This window comes from Oncorhynchus gorbuscha, linkage group LG04, assembly GCF_021184085.1.
Source record: "Oncorhynchus gorbuscha isolate QuinsamMale2020 ecotype Even-year linkage group LG04, OgorEven_v1.0, whole genome shotgun sequence".
In the NCBI taxonomy this organism is placed as follows: Eukaryota; Metazoa; Chordata; class Actinopteri; order Salmoniformes; family Salmonidae; genus Oncorhynchus; species Oncorhynchus gorbuscha.
The window spans coordinates 77,000,864-77,021,076 of NC_060176.1; the positions used below are offsets into that span (position 1 = coordinate 77,000,864).

A 20,213-nucleotide genomic window follows, 5' to 3' on the forward strand; every position below is an offset into this window, starting at 1 on the left:
AATAACGACAACATAGCAATTAAACACTGGAGTAATAGAAGAGGAGTGTGCAGGTAGAGATACTGGGGTGCAAAGGAGCAAAATAAATAAAATAACAGTATGGGGATGAGCTAGTTGGATGGGCTATTTACAGATGGGCTATGTACAGGTGCAGTGATCTGTGAGCTGCTCTGACAGCTGGTGCTTAAAGTTAGTGAGGGAGATAAGTATCCAGCTTCAGTGATTTTTGCAGTTCGTTCCAGTCATTGGCAGCAGAGAGCTGTAAGGAAAGACAGTCAAAGGAGGAATTGCCTTTGGGGGTGACCAGTGAGATATACCTGCTGGAGTGGTAGCTACGGGTGGGTGTTGTTATGGTGACCAATGAGCTGAGATAAGGCGGGGCTTTACCTAGCAAAGACTTAAAGATGATCTGGAGCCAGTGGGTTTGGCAACGAATATGAAGCGAGGGCCAGCCATCGAGAGCGTACAGGTCGCAATGGTGGATAGTATATGGGGCTTGGTGACAAAACAGATGGCACTGTGAGTTTGATGTCTTCACTGTTATTCTATTATGTAGAAAACAGTAAAGAAAAAGAAAATAAATCCTGGAATGAGTAGGTATGTTCAAACTTTTGACTGGTACTGTATATACAGTATTAGGTATAAATATAAACTGGTGGACAAAACATTTATTTTTACTGTTCTGATTATGTTGCATCGTGCCTAAGAACAGCCCTTAGCCGTGGTATATTGGCCATATACCAAACCTCCTCGGGCCGTACTGCTAAAATAGAACACCTATGCACCTACAATGCATTTGAAAAGTATTTAGACCCCTTGACTTTTTTCACATTTTGTTATCTTACAGCCGTATTCTAAAATTGATTATTTTTTTATTTAAAAAAAATCAATATACAAACAATAACCCATAATGACAAAGAAAAACAGGTTTAGACATTTTTGCAAAGTTATTACAAATAAAAAACAGAAATACCTTATTTACATAAGTATTCAGACCCTTTATTATGGGACTCGAAATTGAGCTCAGCTGCATCCTGTTTCCATTGATCATCCTTGAGATGTTTATACAACTTGATTGGAGTCCACCTGTGGTAAATTTAATTGATTGGACATTATTTGGAAAGGAACACAGCTGTCTATATACATACACAGTTGACAGTGTATGTCAAAACAAAAACCAAGCCATGAGGTCAAAGGAATTGAAAGTAGAGCTCGGAGAAAGGATTGTGTCGAGGCACAGATCTGGGGAAGGGTACCGAAACATTTCTGCAACATTGAAGGTCCCCAAGAACATCATTTTTAAATGGAACCACCAAGACCCTTCCTAGGGCTGGCTGTCCGGCCAAACTGAGCAATCGGGGAAGAAGGGCCTTGGTCAGGGAGCCGATCGTCACTCAGACAGAGCTCTGGAGTTCCTCTGTGGAGATGGGAGAACCTTCCAGGAGGAAGATGGAAGACACTCCTCAGTAAAAAGGCACATGACAGCCCACTTGGAATTTACCAAGAGGCACCTAAAGGACTCTGACCATGAGAAACAAGATTCTCTGGTCTGATGAAACCAAGATTGAACTCTTTGGCTTGAATGCCAAGTGTCACTGGAGGAAACCTGGCACTATCACTACGGTGAAGCATTTTGGTGACAGCATCATGCTGTGGGGATGTTTTGCAGTGGCTGGGACTGGGAGACTAGTCAGGATCGAGGGAAAGATGAACGGAGCAAAGTACAGACAGATCCTTGATGATAAACCTGCTCCAGAACGCTCAGGACCTCAGACTGGGGCGAAGGTTCACCTTCCAACAGGACAACGACCCTAAGCAAAGAGCCAACACAATGCAGGTGTGGCTTCGGGATAAGCTTCAGAATGTCCTTGAGTGGCCCAGCCAGAGACCGGACTTGAACCCGATCGAACATCTCTGGAGAGACCTGAAAATATCTGTGTAGCAACTCTCCCCATCCAACCTGACAGAGTTTGAGAGGATCTGCAGAGAAGAATGGGAGAAACTCCCCAAATACAGGTGTGCCAAGCTTATAGCGTCATACCCAAGAAAACTTGAGGCTGTAATCGCTGCCAAAGGTGCTTCAACAAAGTACTGCGTAAAGGGTTTGAATATTTATGTAAATGTTATATTTCAGTTTTTTATTTAAAACATTTTCAAATAAAACTGTTTTTACTTTGTCATTATGGGTTATTGCATGTAGCTTGATGGTGATGATGATTTGTTTATCCATTTTAGAATAAGGCAAATCCAATTTTGAAAAACTCCCATATCTTTTGGGTGAAATTCCACAGTGTGCCATCACAGCAGCAAGATTTGTGACCTGTTGCCACGAGAAAAGGGCAACCAGTGAAGAACAAACACCATTGTAAATACAACCCATATTTATGCTTATTAATTTTATCTTGTGTCCTTTAACTATTTGTACATTGTATATATATATATATATATATAATATGACATTTGTAATGTCTTTACTGTTTTTAAACTTCTGTATGTGTAATGTTTACTGTTCATTTTTGTTGTTTTTCACTTTATATATTCACTTTGTATGTTGTCTACCTCACTTGCTTTGGCAATGTTAACACATGTTTCCCATGGCAATAAAGCCCTTGAATTGAATTGATTAAGGCTGTAACATAACAAAATGTGGAAAAAGTCAAGGGGTCTGAATACTTTCTGAATACACTGTACGTGTCAGTGTGTAGGTGTAAGAGATACATGGTCATGTTAAAATACGTACTGTACTTGCCTTGGGTTTTTTCTTGGCTCCTTGCTGCTGAGGCTCCTGAGCGAGTGGGCCTACCAAGCAATAAGACCAAATCAGACAAAACGCTTGTTTACAGACGGGTAATTCAGGATGAAGTAAGAAAACACCTGGAAATTACAAGATACATTTCTTTATAGCTCAGTTGGTAGAGCATGGCGCTTGTATCGCCAGGGTAGTGGGTTCGATCCCCGGGACCCCCCTTACGTAGAATGTATGCACACATGACTGTAAGTCGCTTTGGATAAAAGCGTCTGCTAAATGGCATATATTATTATTATTTATTATATTATATATTATTTTACCCCCTTTTTCTCCCCAATTTCGTGGGATCCAATTATTAGTAGGTATCTTGTCTCATCGCTACAACTCCCGGGCTCGGGAGAGATGAAGTTCGGAAGTCATGCGTCCGAAACACGACCCAACCAAGCCGCACTGCTTCTTAACACATCGCGCATCCAACCCGGAAGCCAGCCGCACCAATGTGTCGGAGGAAACACCGTACACCTTGCGACCTGGTCAGCGTGCACTGTGCCCGGCCCGCCACAGGAGTCGCTGGTGCGCGATGAGACAAGGATATTCCTACTGGTCAAACCCTCCCTAACCCGGACACCGCTAGGCCAATTGTGCGTCGCTCCACGGACCTCCCAGTCGCGGCCGGCTGCGACAGAGCCTGGGCGCGAACACCGAGTCTCTGGTGGCACTGCGATGCAGTGCCCTAGACAACTTCACCACCTGGAAATCCCAAGTTACATTTCTCATTGGCTTAATCATGTGCTGCTGATTCTCCTAATACTGCGCTCTGGCGTGATGTTTCCCCTACGTACAGATCTAGAATCAGCTTGCCCTCGCCCAATCGTCACCTTAACCATTAGTGGGGAAAATGAAAAACCGACACAAGATCAGCGTCTAGGGGCAACTTCACCTGAACCCTGTGACGACTCCACCTCCATCTCAGTATCCATCTCCACCTGGTCGATGTCTTTAGTGGCCAATGTTTCACAGCTCTCTGGGCTCTTATACAGTATAAAAAGGTTCATGTTTTTAATTAAATACAGGTTTACAAAATGGACTATAAAACTGCATACAGCTGTCATTCATCCATTCTTATGACCGTTTTATATATGTGTTATTCAAATTCACTTCACTTCAAAACCTTTCAGACACGATTTAGATTTTTTTTTTTTTTTTTTTTTACATAAAAAAAAAAAATGGTTTTCTGACCTCACGTCCAAGCTTTCCAAGCTGATGTGCAGCCAGGGCCTCCTGGATCAGAACATTAGCTGACAGGATGTGGATGTGATGGACTGGGTTAGAAGACGAGAGAATAGATGGTGGTTTGCAGAGAGATCCTATTTTCATATATATATATATAAAATTCATATATACTGTATACCTACACTGACTGTACAAAACATGAATAAGAACAAATTCCTAATATAGAGTTGCACAGCCCCCCTTTTGCCCTCAGAACAGCCTCAGTCTGTCGGGGTATGGACTCTACAAGGTGTCGAAAGCGTGAAACTGTTGAGTGTGGAAAAACCCAGCAGCGTTGCAGTTCCTCACACAAACCGGTGCGCCTGGCATCTACTACCACACCCTGTTCAAAGGCACTTCAATATTTTGTCTAGCCCATTCACCCTCTGAATGGCACACATACACAATCCATGTCTCAATTGTCTCAAGGCTTAAAAATCATTCTTGAACCTGCCTCCTCTTCTTCATCTATTCAGATTGAAGTGGATTTAACAAGTGACATCAATAAGTGATCATAGCTTTCACCTGGATTCACCTGGTCAGTATTTCAAATCAAATCAAATCAAATTTTATTTGTCACATACACATGGTTAGCAGATGTTAATGCGAGTGTAGCGAAATGCTTTAGCATGATGGGAAGTTATCTGCTTAATTAACTCAGAAACCTGTGTGGAAGCTCCAGCTTTCAATATAGTTTGTATCCCTCATTTAGTGTTTCCTTTATTTTGGCAGTTACCTGTATGTTATTCTATGGTTGTTTTAGCCAAAGAACATAGATGACTGTCACGAGGCAAGACACAGGACAACACCTAATCTGTTACCTAATCTTTTGCAAGAAATTAAGTAGCATGGTAATGCACAATACTGCACGATACTGTGTGATACTGCATCATATGGTTGGAGGGATACCTTTGGCAATCCTGGTTAAGCATGTGGTCTTCCCGGAGAAAAGCTTCCCTAGCACACAGGCTTTCAGTGTGAACCGAGGAAAGAAGGGAGGAAGGGTGTCTGGTTTGGGGGGGTTCACAATAGTCTGCAGGCGGAGCACCACATGTCCCAGGATATTGTTGTTGGATGGGGGGGGCTTTGTCTCCCCCTCCTCTGGCCAGGTCCACTCACCAGTCATGCTCTAACACATAGAATCAACACATAGAACACACCTAAAGACACTGGGATTACTGCCAACAATAACGCTGAACCTGCTAGCCTGGGTACCAGGAATACAAGGAATTATCATGAAAGCACAAACAGATCTGAGACCAGGCTATAAACCTGCACCATTGTGAAATTCAACATATCAGTGAAGTCATATTCTTGACTTGCGACACCATTTCAAGACAATTTGAGAACAACTGAATTCCAGTTACACACTGAACAGAATTTATTGGACAATTCCTAACAGAATTTATTGGACAATTCCTAACAGAATGTCTTGGACAATTCCTAACAGAATGTCTTGGACAATTCCTAACAGAATGTCTTGGACAATTCCTAACAGAATGTCTTGGACAATTCCTAACAGAATGTCTTGGACAATTCCTAACAGAATTTCTTGGGCATGACCTCACACTAATGGACTCACCATATACTCATCATAGTCCTGGTTGTTAAGGATCTCCTGTTTCTCAACCTCAATGAACTGCTCTGGGGTGGGGTCGGCAGGTAGCTCCTCCAGACTGCCACTGTCATACAGGGGCTTCCCGCAAAACATGAGCTCCTTCCATTCCCGCATCAACTTCCCAGGGATAAGACTGCAGGACAGAGTAGCAAAGTACACTCAGAGCTGTGTTGCATCTAAAATGATGCCGTCAGAATACTGTGTCGGTCCTGCTGGAGTATCACTCTACTGAATTAACGATTAAGGTCTTGAAGATTTAAAAAATAAAAAAAGGGTCCCAAAACAGAAAGGTTGCTCTCCCATCTTTGTCTACTTGTCTTCTGCATATCATTTCTAAGTCTCTTCCCTCCAAGTACATTCTAATTGTTGTTGTTCGAACCACTACAAGTGAACAAGTTACACTAAAACTTTCACGAGAAGAATGAGACAGAATTTTAGGTTGTTTTCTTTATTTGATTTTGATGGTCAAGTCATTTGACAAGCAAAAAAAATACATGATTCCGTCATGTCGTGCCTTGAGCGAACCTAACGATTTTGCACAAGCAAAGCTATAACGGTATGAGTAAACACAACTTCCCACTTGGCATATACGTCTATTCCACGTTGGTTCCACATCATTTCATTGATTTCATTGAAATGACGTGGAAACAACGTTGATTCAACCAGTGTGTGCCCAGTGAGTGGTGAAATACTCACATTCTGACACATTGTTCATTTCTACGGGGGTTAAACACTCTTAGATTGTCTTAGCTCCTCAACATCTATAGCTGGCTTATGATATTGTGAGTGCTTTTAGTATATTCAATGGATATGGCAGCCTTTTCACTTCCATTATTTTATCATTCAAACAAATTACAAACACCCTTGTCTTTCAGATTCTATCAAACATTTGTACAGAACGTCATGAAACTCTAAAGAGTGACTGAATAAAATACAAACGTATCTGGTTGAAAACAGCCTATGTGGCATCGATGGGAGTCAGAAACATTTATTCTAGTCAAAATTGTCTACAAAGTGTAAATAGGATAATTTTGGATCATTAAGTCAGTCTCGTCCAGAACCGAGATCTGCGAGATTACTAAGACAAAAAGGGTATGTCACGTATTGAAGAGTACGTAACAGTTTTCCTTGGGTTGGGTTTATTTCAATCCTGCCCACATCTGGCAGCACTCAAGCCATAATCAATTCGGAGCACAGTTGCACGTGACCAGATTGTAACGGCCATCACACTGACCATGGTCAATTTCGTTTGACTTTGGTTATCCGTACGAGGCTAGTTTGGGACATCAGTAAATGACATAATGTACATGGGACAATATTCAAACATTTCAATAGCTCGAAATGTCAATGACATAAAAACCTAAAAAAAAAAAAGCGTTGAATTTGTGGAAATGAATAACACTCTCGAAGGGTGGCACGTACTTTCCAGTGAGGAGGCGGTACTCTCCAGCTTTCGTGGCCAGGTCCACTATCTGCTCCAGTATTTCTCTGCAGCTGTCGGAGTGCTTCCTGTAGCGAGCCTGGGCGCGCTCCGTCGCTATCCTGTCATGTACCTCAATCTCCTTCCGAGTTTCCTCGGCGTGATCCAAACTGGCCCGGCGTGCTAGAGCCTGTTTACACCAGTGGCAGGTCAAAGGTCAAACCTCACATCAGCTTTTAGTTTAATAGTTAGTGCTATTCCGGGATCCTTGGGACGTCCTAACCTAAACCCTAAACTTAACCCTTACCTTTATCGGATAGTAAGGACCTTAGTTCAATCCCCCCCTCGTGACCAGAATCCAGCCACTCCAAAAACATATTGTTAGTAACACTAAGAAATCGAAAATAAAGTCATATTCTCCTGAAGGCACCCAAAACTATAGTTGGCTTTACACTGTATTTCTTTTGAAGCATGGCTGTACATGAAACTAATGCAAACCTTTTATTTGTTAATAATAACATCATTACAATTTTGAACAACTAAGTAGCTAAACTAGATGAGGCATTACTTTCCATGCTGATTCTAGGTATATATGTACAATGTGCAGGTGCAATACTTCCTGTACTTGACGAGGTCAGGGTCTCACTGAAGGGGAAATCCTGCACACAACTTCTTCTGACATGTTGGCTGCTGATGATTGACTAAAGCAGGGCATTGCTCAAGCAGACCGTCTATGGTCCATCTACGGTCTATTTGTCTGTCAGTGGTCTATGGTCCATCTATGGTCTATGGTCCATCTACGGTCTATTTGTCTGTCTATGGTCTATGGTCCATCTATGGTCTATTTGTCTGTCTATGGTCCATCTATGGTCTATTTGTCTGTCTATGGTCCATCTACGGTCTATTTGTCTGTCTGTGGTCCATCTGTGGTCTATAGTCCATCTATGGTCTATCTATATATCTATGGCCTATCTATGGTTTATCTATGGTCTATGATCTATAGTCTATGGTCCATCTACGGTCTATTTGTCTGTCTATGGTCCATCTATGGTCTATGATCCATCTATGGTCTGTGATCCTTCTATGGTGTATTTACGGTCCATCTATGGTCTATCTATGGTGTATTTACAGTCCATCTATGGTCTATGGTCCATCTATGGTCTGTGGTCCCTCTATGGTCTGTGGTCCATCTATGGTCTACGGTCCATCTATGGTCTACGGTCCATCTATGGTCTACGGTCCATCTATGGTCTACGGTCTATCTATGGTGTATTTACAGTCCATCTATGGTCTATCTATGGTGTATTTACAGTCCATCTATGGTCTATGGTCCATCTATGGTCTACGGTCCATCTATGGTCTACGATCCATCTATGGTCTACGGTCCGTCTATGGTCTACGGTCCGTCTATGGTCTACGGTCCATCTATGGTCTACGGTCCATCTATGGTCTACGGTCTATCTATGGTGTATTTACAGTCCATCTATGGTCTATGGTCCATCTATGGTCTACGGTCCATCTATGGTCTACGATCCATCTATGGTCTACGGTCCGTCTATGGTCTACGGTCCGTCTATGGTCTACGGTCCGTCTATGGTCTACGGTCCGTCTATGGTCTACGGTCCATCTATGGTCTACGGTCCATCTATGGTCTATGGCCTACGGTCCATCTATGGCCTACGGTCCATCTATGGCCTACGGTCCATCTATGGCCTACGGTCCATCTATGGTCTACGGTCCATCTATGGTCTACGGTCCATCTATGGTCTACGGTCCATCTATGGTCTACGGTCCTTCTATGGTCCATCTATGGTCTACGGTCCTTCTATGGTCCATCTATGGTCTACGGTCCATCTATGGTCTATGATCCATCTATGGTCTATGATCCATCTATGGCCTACGATCCATCTATGGCCTACGATCCATCTATGGCCTACGGTCCATCTATGGTCTACGGTCCATCTATGGTCTACGGTCCATCTATGGTCTACGGTCCATCTATGGTCTACGGTCCATCTATGGTCTATGGTCCATCTAGGGTCCATCTATGGTCTAGGACCCATCTATGGTCCATCTGTGGTCTATGATATATGGTCTATCTATGGTCTATGATCTATGGTCTATCTATGGTTTATCTGTGGTCTATGATCTATCTGTGGTCTATGATCTATCTGTAGTCTCTGGCCTATCTATGGTCTATCTATGGTTTATCTATGGTCTATCTATGGTCTATGGTCCATTCATCTTTGGCCTATCTATGGTTTGTCTATGAACTATGGTCTATGGCCTATCTATGGTTTGTCTATGGTCTATGATCTATGGTCTATGGCCTATCTATGGTCTATCCATGGTCTACCTATGGTCTACCTATGGCCTACCTATGGTCTACCTATGGTCTACCTATGGCCTATCTATGGTCTATCTATGGTCTATCCTCTGGACTCCAAGGGGTGCACGGTTTAGTTTTTGTCCTAGCAATACACGGCTGATTCAAATAATCAACTAATCATGTGTAATGTTAGGGCAAAAAGGACAAAGTGTAGGAAACACTGGTCTATAGTCTGTCTATGGTCCACCCATGGTCCATCTATAGTCTATCTATGGTCTATAGTCTATCTATGGTCCATCCTATGGAGCGATGGACTACATGGATCTCACCGCCTCCCTCTCCAAGGCCTCTTGGAAATCCCTCAGCCGTTGCTCTTGGTACTGTCTCTCGCGGAACACTCGGTTCTGTCGGAGAACATCCTTCTGCTGGCGGAGCTGCATGAGCTGGACGGCCAGGCGTCTCTCCAGCTGGGACTGACGGGTCAGACGCTCCACCAGCTGCTCCTCTCGAAGGGCCTCCTGCACCACAAAATGACACCATTTGTGTAGGGTGAAGTTGGCTCTAGACGCTGATCTTGGGTCTGTTTTTAATTTCCCCACTAGTGGTTAAGGTTAGGATTGGGGGGATAGGAAACTGATCCTAGATCTGTACCTAGGGTAAACATCACCACGGAGCGACACAACGACACAAGACGGGACGATCGAACAGGTCTAAATTGACATTTTTATTTGTTTATATTCGTGGAAGTAGCTACCGAAGTCTTAGCTGAATTGCCATGTGTAGGTTTTTACACCTGTTCACAAATGACTATGTGACTGGTTACTAGTGCTGAACATGCATCATCATTAATAACATCATAGTCATGTAGTATGAGAGGTCATACACTGTCTGTGGGTTGCTGCTCACCTCTTGGGCCTCGTGGGCTTTCAGTTGTTCCACTAGGACGTGACGGCGTCGTTTCTCCCTCTGCTGACGAGCTGTTGCATCCTCCTCCAGCCTCTGGCGGATTTTCTGGATGTACTCGCTGTTGGCCTGAGCCAGCTCCTCAGGCCTCTGCAACTGGGAGCCATGGCTTCTGGGGGCCTCACTGTGGAAAGCGGACATGTGCTGGGCAATGTGGAGAGGATGGATGGTAAAGTCCAAGGGCCGCATATATCAAGATTCTTAGAGTAGGAGTGATGATCTAGAATCAGCTTTGCCTTTTTAGATCATAATGAATGCAAGCAAATGGAAAGGAGGAACCTGATCCGAGATCAGCACCCCTACTCTGAAACAGTTGATACTCGTTTTTTAGAGGAAATATTTGGGATGATTTGTGGTTGTGATTTTTCCAACACGTACCTCAAAGAACAGATGCCAAAGCCGCCAGCAGGTGACAACTTCTTCCTGTTCTTCTCAAACTGGGCGATTTCCATGTGAACCTTCTGTAAGGACAACGGAGAGATTGGTCATGTCAAAAAGGGCCTGTGACGTTCCATGGAAATGATCCACAGCGGAGTGGTATGATGTGAAGCCAACCAGTTGCGTAGCTTAATCATGATGGGCCCGAGTGCCCAAATAAATGACAGGCCCCTATCACCACCCATATTTCCCTTACAATTATAATAATTTTGTTGGTAAGACTGTGACTAAGCATTGTAACAGCAGAGCAGAACCTAATCTAAGGGCACATTTGAAGCTGTTACCAGAGAAGCAATATAGCCAATGCATTCAGCACCACGGATGGCGGTCAGAAATGAACCCGTATAAGTCGATTAGCACCACGGATGGCGGTCAGAAATGAACCCGTATAAGTCGATCAGCACCATGGAAAGCATAAAGTGGTCAAAAAACACCATATTTTATCTTCAAATAATAGACAATAGCCTATATTATAAAACATAAATACAGTGGGGCAAAAAAGTATTTAGTCAGCCACCAATTGTGCAAGTTCTCCCACTTAAAAAGATGAGAGAGGCTTGTAATTTTCATCATAGGTACACTTCATCTACTACAGACAAAATGAGAAAAGAAATCTAGAAAATCACATTGTAGGATTTTTAATGAATTTATTTGCAAATTATTTCCAACGCTCGGCACTGGCTACAGTTATAGGCCGTCATAAAAATGAGCATGTATGTAACTACTTCCCCAAATGTAGCAGTGACTGAATTGTAATCCACAATGAGCATCTTGGCCAGGTCTCCCATTGTAGTGTGCTTTGCTATTTCCTTCTTAAAACAGGCCCTGAAAGAGAGTAATTGGCCAGGGAAGCTAGCTGATATATCTTTGCTGTAATGTTCAGTCAGCCGGTTAGTGCTCTCGCAGAGCGCATCATCATCTGCGTTGGCCAGGGTAGTGGGATGGATGGAGTCACACAGGCTCGATGTTGCCCGCAGACTTTTAAATCTGTTTGACAGCTGGTGAATAACGATGTCAAGGTTTGCATTAATGTTGGGGACACCCGTTCCCAGCTGGGACCTCCCCCCCACACCCTCAGCTGGAATGTGGCGCATGGAACGCAAAAATATTCCTAAAAATATTTAACCTCCACACATTAACAAGTCCAATAGCTCAAATGAAAGATAAACAAGTTGTTTATCTACCCAGCAAGTCAGATTTCTAAAATGTTTTACGGCGAAAACATAGCACATATTTATGTCAAACCACCACCGCAGACATAGCTCATTTGCATAGCCAAGTAGGAAAAAATATGCAATCAACAAACGCAGGATTAAAAGAAAAATCATTTCACTAACCTTTTGAAATCTTCATCAGATGACAGTAATATAACATGTTACACAGTACATTCAGTTTTTTTTCAATAATCTGCAATATATATCCATAAATCTCTGTTTACAATGACGCATCGTTCAAAAAATGCTACTAAAATGTCAGGAGAAATGACGATAGCTCCGGCAGATAACGTCAGCTAACAAGGAATACACAACATAAACTTTGACTAAATATGCATGTTCTACATATGTATAGGAAGATACACTTCTTCTAAATGCAATCGCTGTGTTACATTTATTTTTAACGTTACAGGTTGCGTTCACTAGGCTATAATAGGAGTCGGCGCTCCAAAAGTAGCATTCTGGCTCCTCTATCTTGGAGTCCACAGAAACCCAAATTTACCACATAAATATTCCCTTGCCTTTGCTGTTCTTCCATCAAAAGACCTGGAAGGGATTATACTTACCAAAACAGCGTTTAGTTTTCAAGTCTGTGTCTTTCGGTTCTCAAAAACTACACATTTCGGTCAAAATGTAGCCAAAAGTCAAGTGGATGCGCACCAAAACGTCGAACTTACATATTATATGTCGAGTAAACTTGTCAAACTAACTTCATAATCAAGCTGTAACATGTTATAAAGGTGTACAGCAATCGTGAGGACGAACAGAAACACAGGCACCGTTCAATCGATCTTGGAAAAAAGACAGGACTTGACCAGAGCGTGCATAAAAGTGACCTGTTTTTTCGCGTGACCGAGAGCTTTCGGCACGCTCAAACTCTCGTGAGCGCGCGATTCTCACAATGAGAAGCCCCATTGAAAGCAGGGATCACGTTGAACACGTAGGAACTGTTCCCAGAGCTGTAACTGTTTGGGAAGGGTGTTTGCGATGACGTCAAAGTTGGGCCAACTTTTATCATGACAAGAGATAGTTTGGGAGAATGCATGCCCTGACAGTTCTGCTTTACATAGAGACAAAATTTAAACGGTTTTAGAAGCTTTAGAGTGTTTTCTATTTGATAATATTTTTTATATGCATATATTAGCAACTTTTGACAAAAATTTATCCTGTTTAATAAGGGCACTGACAGGTTAAAGACGTTAACTCTAAAACTACTCTCCCCATAAGACAGTCGCTCGTCCTCGCATAGCTCGTCAAAATGACGCCTCGCCTTCCTTCTCCGAGTGTCTTCAAATACGTTCTGTGCCTCCCCATTTTGTCGGCAGTGACTTTGGCCTTCTCAAAATCCTGTTGGAATACGGAGCATTTTGGAGACGACGTTCCCATTTTCTAAAACCTAAGTCTGCAGAACGATTAAAAAATTAAAATAATAATATTATATTTTCCCGTGCTGCTGCATCATCCATCTCGTCCTTCTTGTCACTTAAAAGCACAATCTTGGTGAGGGCCTTCATTATGTCCACATATTTGTATCTCAGGGTGACAAGGGACTCCTATCTAGATGACCAGCGGGTGGGACACAGTCGTTTTAGAGTTACATTTTCTTTTTCTGATGCAAAATTAAATATACCACTCAACATTGACCATCTCTTTATGCTATGCCCGAAGAAGGTGTATAACAGTTCAACAGTATCATAAAACTGTTTAATCTCTGGCACATTTTTGACAGAGTCGTTGAGAGCCCGGTTAAGATTGTGCGCTGCGCAATGCATATAAACAGCAAGCGGCTCTTTTTCCGGATATTCTGGCCTGCACACCCGAATAGACCCCGCACATGTTAGCAGCTCCATCATACCCCTGCCCACAACATTTTGAAAAATCCAGCCCATTATCCTCTTTGCTGCCCAGGATTTTGTGTTGAAGCTCAGCTGCTGATGTGTCTCCAGAAATCCCCAAAACGACTCTGTCGGTCAGATCTGTGGCGACATTATTTGCATCGCTTATCACTCTCACATAGCAATTAACTTGGCTTAACTGGTCTACTTTGGATACATCCGGTGTGGTGTCCATAATCATATATATTAAATGGGGCTTCCTGCAGCTCTCCCTGAATGTCACACTTCACTCGCTCGGCTAAAATATAAATCAGCTCATTTTGGATTTCAGGACTGAGATAGTTAATAACGGATCCTGCGGGAAGTCCCAAAAGTTATTTAAGAACTGGGTCGTAAAATGTTCAATTATACTGAGAAAAATCCCACTGTTGGCCTGCCCCAACTTTTCACGGTGCACTCTGAACGCCAAATTACACGATGAGAGTTACATGAACTATGCGCACCAACACCTATCGCCAGAAATGTGCTGCGTTACGCACGCCTCTCTTCATTTCTGCGTCAATAGTGCCATTGAGCTTCCATTGCTCATATACCAAACAGTCACCCATGTGATTCTGGGATGTCTCATAACATGCTGTTTTGGATGTTAGATGGCGCCAATCTCTCACCCCATTCACTCACGCATCAGATAAGAATGGGGAACTCCGATCTCCGAACAAATAGCAGCAAGGCTCACAATACGCGCAATCTAGCTTGAGATAATAACACAAGACGCCACGATTCTAGCCTCGCCCCGTTCCTCTTCCTCCCCAGGGGATAGCTTGTCCAGCCTGGCTTGTCTGGGTCGTATCCGCCGATACTTGACAGCATGTCACCTCCTCTGTTGCTTCTTCTGGCACGATGGAACAGCCTAGCCTTGGCTCACTTGACCCGCTAAAAGCTGCTGCTGGTGATGATAAACCTACATCCTCTTCTGGTCCCGCTACCTTGCTTGTGCTAGCAATGGCTGCACTTGAACTGCATTGAAAAAGGAATCTAATTTAACAAATGTTGATACCTCCTCTGCTTTCTCATTTTTGGCCTTCCTCTTTTGGGATCCACTTTTGTGTTGATACATTGCTGATTTTTAAATCCGTAATTTTCTATTCTCGACTTTCTCTATTTTTTGGCCGTTGTCTCTTGATAGCTAGCTCAACTGTTGTTTAAAACAATGACAGAAACAACAACGCTTTGGAGAGTATTACATGGGGTTCCCGCGGCTCCGCAGATCTGGCCCTTCACCTGGCACTAGTGCGGTCTAATGAACGGGCTGAAGCTACCCCACTGAAGCCCAAACATAGTGGAGGTAGGGGGAAGTTACCCCTAGACGCTAATCTGGGGTCAGTTTAGCATTTTCCCCACTAATGGTTTGGGGAGGGGAAGCTGATCCGAGATCTGTAGCTAAGGGAAACCTCACCTCGGAGTGTATAATACCTTATATTATCTGTCCCATCTACTGTCATGTATCCTCTCATTGCCTTACACTCCAACCCCTTTTTACATAGCCTGACACTTTACAATATAGACATTCTTCTTTCACCTGAGCCTCCTGCTTCTTCCGGTTCTGTTGTTGTTTTTCCAGGGCCTTCAACGTCCGGTTGGGCGGGGGTTTGGGAATTTGGATGACGGCGGTCTGAATTCGAGTCATCATCTCATGCTGCTTTCTGCGTACGTGTCGGTGCTGCAACGACAATATTATGTCAATGTAGTTCATATGCATACTAGCTAGGCATCCACATTGAGTAGCTAAACGTCTCACATAATTCATTAACTTCACTATATGCATGTGACCAGAGCAGTTCAGTATGCAGTAAGCACTGTTTGACATTGGACAGGAGCAGCTTTTCCTTCAGTATTTTCATTGTTGCATTACAGGGTTGTTGTGGACAATGGAAGTCTGTGATTGGCTAGCCCAAAATGGTTGGCCTAAGTTTTATGCTGTCCCACTGTGCAACTGTGAACATTAGCTTAGCTCTGGGCTACAATCTCTCTTAGTCCAGGGCTAAGGAGGCTGTTAGGGTTAGGAGCAATAATGTATATAAACCCTGGATTGCTTATGCTATATATTGGCCATTGAGAGGCTTTGAAGCCATCGGTCGGCCATATTGGAAATCCCCAGTAGGAGCAGTCCTCCATAGAAATGAAAGTAATTCTACAGTGTTTCAGTATTATTATATGTATTATTATACAGTGGCTTGCGAACGCCTTACAACCTGGAATTAAAATAGGTTTTTGGGTGGGTTGTTGTATCATTTGATTTACACAACATGCCTACCACTTTGAAGATGCAAAATATTTTTTATTGTGAAACAAACAAGAAATAAGACACACAAAAAAGAAAACTTGAGCGTGCATAACTATTCACCCCTCCAAAGTCAATACTTTGTAGAGCCACCTGTTGCAGCAATTACAGCTTCAAGTCTCTTGGGGTTTGTCTCTATAAGTTTGGCACATCTAGCCACTGGGATTTTTGCCCATTCTTCAAGGCTAAACTGCTCCAGCTCCTTCAAGTTGGATGGGTTCCGCTGGTGTACAGCAATCTTTAAGTCATACCGCAGATTCTCAATTGGATTGAGGTCTGGGCTTTGACTAGGCCATTCCAATACATTTAAATGTTTCCCCTTAAACCATTCAAGTGTTGCTTTAGCAGTATGCTTAGGGTCATTGGCCTGCTGGAAGGTGAACCTCCGTCCCAGCCTTAAATCTCTGGCAGACTGAAACAGGTTTCCCTCAAGAATTTCCCTGTATTTAGCGCCATCCACCATTCCTTCAATTCTGACCAGTTTCCCAGTCCCTGCCGATGTGAAACATCCCCACACCATAGTGCTGCCACTACCATGCTTCACTGTAGGGATGGTGTTCTCGGGTTGATGAGAGGTGTTGCGTTTGCGCCAGACAGTGTTTTCCTAAGCTTATTTTTTTCTTAAAGCAATAGCTTTTTTTCTGGCCACTCTTTCGTAAAGCCCAGCTCTGTGGAGTGTATGGATTAAAATGGTCCTATGGACAGATACTCCAATCTCCGCTGTGGAGATTTGCAGCTCCTTCAGGGTGGTCTCTTTGTTGCCTCTCAGAATAACTCCCTCCTTGCCTGGCCGTGAGTTTTGGTGGGCGGCCAGCTCTTGGCAGGTTTGTTGTGGTGCCATATTCTTTCTATTTTTTAATAATGGATTTAATGGTGCTCCGTGGGATGTTCAAAGTTTCGGTTATTTTTTTATAACCCAACCCTGATCTGTACTTCTCCACAACTTTGTCCCTGACCTGTTTGGAGAACTCCTTAGTCTTCGTAGCGCCCCTTGCTTAGTGGTGTTGCAGACTCTGGGGCCTTTCAGAACAGGTATATATTTACTGAGATCATGTGACAGGTCATGTGACACTTAGATTGAACACAGGTGAACTTTATTTAACTAATTATGTAACTTATGAAGGTTATTGGTCGCACCAGATCTTATTTAGGGGCTTCATAGCGAAGGGGGGAATACATATGCATGCACCACTTTTCCATTTTTTTTTTTTTTTTTGTAATTAAATGTTACTTTAAGTAATTTTTTTCATTTCACTTCACTAATTTGGACTATTTTGTGTATTTCCATTACATGAAATCCAAATAAAAATCTCTTTAAATTACAGGTTGTAATGCAACAAAATAGGAAAAATGCCAAGGGGGGTGAATACTTTTGCAAGGCACTGTATGTGTTATATTTGAGTATTTTGTTGTTAGTGGGGTAGTAACATTAGCAGGCTCTAAAAAAAGTACTTTAAGGATTTAAAAAATATATATTTTCATTTTTATGTTTAGCTCACATAATATAATGTAAAAGTATGCATCTGTCTGTAATAGAATACAGGTGTCAAAAACAAATGTAAACATTAATAAATGCATTTCTATAGATTCCCAAATATTTTTAAAAAGCAGAGGAGTACCAAGATGGCTGCACTATAATACAGAGCCCCGTCATCCTGGGTTCATACACATCACTGGTTAGGAGGCTGTTCGGATTAGGGTTAGGAGGCTGTTAGGATTAAGGTTAGGAGGCTGTTAGGATTAAGGTTAGGAGGCTGTTAGCCCAGGGCTAAGGAGGCTGTTAGGATTAGGGTTAGGAGGGTGTTAGGATTAGGGTTAGGAGGCTGTTAGCCGAGGGTTAGGAGGGTGTTAGGATTAGGGTTAGGAGGCTGGTAGCCGAGGGTTAGGAGGGTGTTAGGATTAGGGTTAGGAGGCTGGTAGCTCAGGGTTAGGAGGCTGTTAGGATTAGAGTTAGGAGGCTGTTAGCCGAGGGTTAGGAGGGTGTTAGGATTAGGGTTAGGAGGCTGGTAGCCAAGGGCTAAATGTAGTGTGAACATGGATTCTTTCTGATACCTTTTCAATGTCCTGGAGTCTCATCTCTTCCTGCACTTTCTGCCGTCTCTGCTCCTCCACAAAGTGGGCCATGACAGACTTGTCATAGATCTCTCGACCTTTGATTTCGTACTTCAGAGCGATTTTTTGGAGTTTCAGATCAGCCTCTCTCTTGACGACTGTCCTCAGGCGCTGGGATAATAAAGACAGATACAATTTTTTAAAATTAAAAACACATATTCTTATTGGTCAAAGGAGAGATTGTGGAAAATATAGACAGTATCTGTCACAAAGGCAGTGGGTCAGATTCAAAGCCACGTCGACACTGGCAAACGTGTACTGTAGGCAAACCTGGTCACAGGCTTGGCTAACGCTGGAGGCCCCTTCGGTCTCCACAGAGTTGGGTAAATCTGCTCTTAGTTTTCATATCAAATCACCCTTTATGTGGAACAACACACAGAGATCTCTGAAATTAGATGTTCTGTTCATCCTTGGACAGTTCAGAAAAATAATTAGAGACCTCTATGTTGATAAATTTGTCTGTTTTTCTTAATGTTTGGTAATTTTGTATATATATGTTTCATGTATTGATGCAGGACTAATCTGAAAAAGAGACCCCAGTCTCAGTATAACTCCATATAAACCTGTCGAAATAAAGGTTTAATTTAAAAAAAAACTTACAACGCTAGACCACCAAGGCGACAACAAACGAATGAAGCAGACGTTAGGGGTTGAGGGAGCCTTATTCCACTTACCTCAGAGTAGATGTCATTCTCGACACGGTGGAGGAAAGCTGTGGCAGCTGGCTGCATAGCCTCCATAGCTGTGCCTGTCAGGCCGGCTTTCCTCTTCTTCTGCAGCAGTATGAAGAGCTGATAAAGCAGCCGTGTGGCTGCACCGTGCTGCTCCCGCATCACTGCTTGGGCCATGCTCAGGTCCAAGGAAACTCCGAGCAGTTGCAATGTGGGTTCCATGAGTGTGAAGTTATTCAGCTTTGAGTTTGCAGTGCTAGGAGAGACAATTGTTTTGTAACCTAGGCTGCTAGATATTGGAACATTGTTGATTAAAGAAATATCAACTGATTAACTTACTTGCTCTTTAAGAACAGGTCAAAATCCCCCCTGCAGTTGATATTTATGCAGGACCTCTCCAATAAGATAGCCATTCGCAAAATCCTTAGAGATGGACCTGGGGTCTGCAAAAAGACAAGAGTGTAACATTTAGGGCCACCCTAGACAATAGGCTACCAACAACTGGAACTCCTTATAGCTACACTTGATTTTGAGATGAGAAGGGAAAAAAAAGCTAACAAACAAACTAGCTTATTAAAGTCACATATTGCATTGTCAATACCCTGCGTTAAGTATGACATTGTTTACAAACAAAAGAGTAAAATAAGCTTATATTTGTTCTTTTGATGGGGTAAGACTGTTGAACTATGCTCACGATGCATTTCTTAGTTAACGTTATATTATTCAAGAATCAATGACTATACATATATATATATAAAATTCATTTAAAAGTACGTTTATCCCAGATTGCCCTTTTAATTTATCACTATTGAACAGCAGGAAATATTGCAGACTAACGTTATGGCTTTAATTATTTTTTTGCTAACTATAAATACTACACAACACAATACACAAAACGCACAATGGAAACCACAAGTTGGCCTCATCGCATCAAAATATAATTGTCTACAGGGCTGGCTTGATAAATGGTTAGTTTACAGTTAATACATTACCTAGCTACAGTAGCTAACGTTAGCTGGTCACACTTACCAACAGTTTTCGATAGCCGGAGCTCTACGTTAAGCCACCTGCATAATATATCCGACATTTTCGTTATAATATTTAGCTTTACAACTATACGTATGAAACTATATGACAGCTCTTAACTTGTTCTGGCGAGCTAAAGGGGGTGGAAAATTTGACAACAACCACAAGGTGTGCCGTTGCCTTAGTGATTATATACCAACTAAAAGTGTATGTTTGGGGAAAGCA

The 20,213-nt window shown here is 42.6% G+C and overlaps 1 protein-coding gene across 1 annotated transcript in view; it reads right to left on the reverse strand.

The window, feature by feature from the left end:
* Positions 1 to 20,193, reverse strand: part of spef2 (sperm flagellar 2) — a 47,992-nt gene extending 27,799 nt beyond the window's left edge. Inside the window, 15 exon segments of the mRNA XM_046348138.1 lie at positions 2,750 to 2,799; positions 3,690 to 3,780; positions 3,989 to 4,071; positions 4,931 to 5,150; positions 5,604 to 5,772; positions 7,062 to 7,249; positions 9,718 to 9,906; positions 10,295 to 10,502; positions 10,730 to 10,812; positions 15,418 to 15,558; positions 18,232 to 18,402; positions 18,966 to 19,218; positions 19,302 to 19,330; positions 19,332 to 19,405; positions 19,992 to 20,193. Of these exon segments, the coding sequence (XP_046204094.1) occupies positions 2,750 to 2,799; positions 3,690 to 3,780; positions 3,989 to 4,071; positions 4,931 to 5,150; positions 5,604 to 5,772; positions 7,062 to 7,249; positions 9,718 to 9,906; positions 10,295 to 10,502; positions 10,730 to 10,812; positions 15,418 to 15,558; positions 18,232 to 18,402; positions 18,966 to 19,218; positions 19,302 to 19,330; positions 19,332 to 19,405; positions 19,992 to 20,049 (2,007 nt within the window). The 5' untranslated portion in view covers positions 20,050 to 20,193.
* Between the last annotated feature and the right edge of the window lie 20 nt (positions 20,194 to 20,213).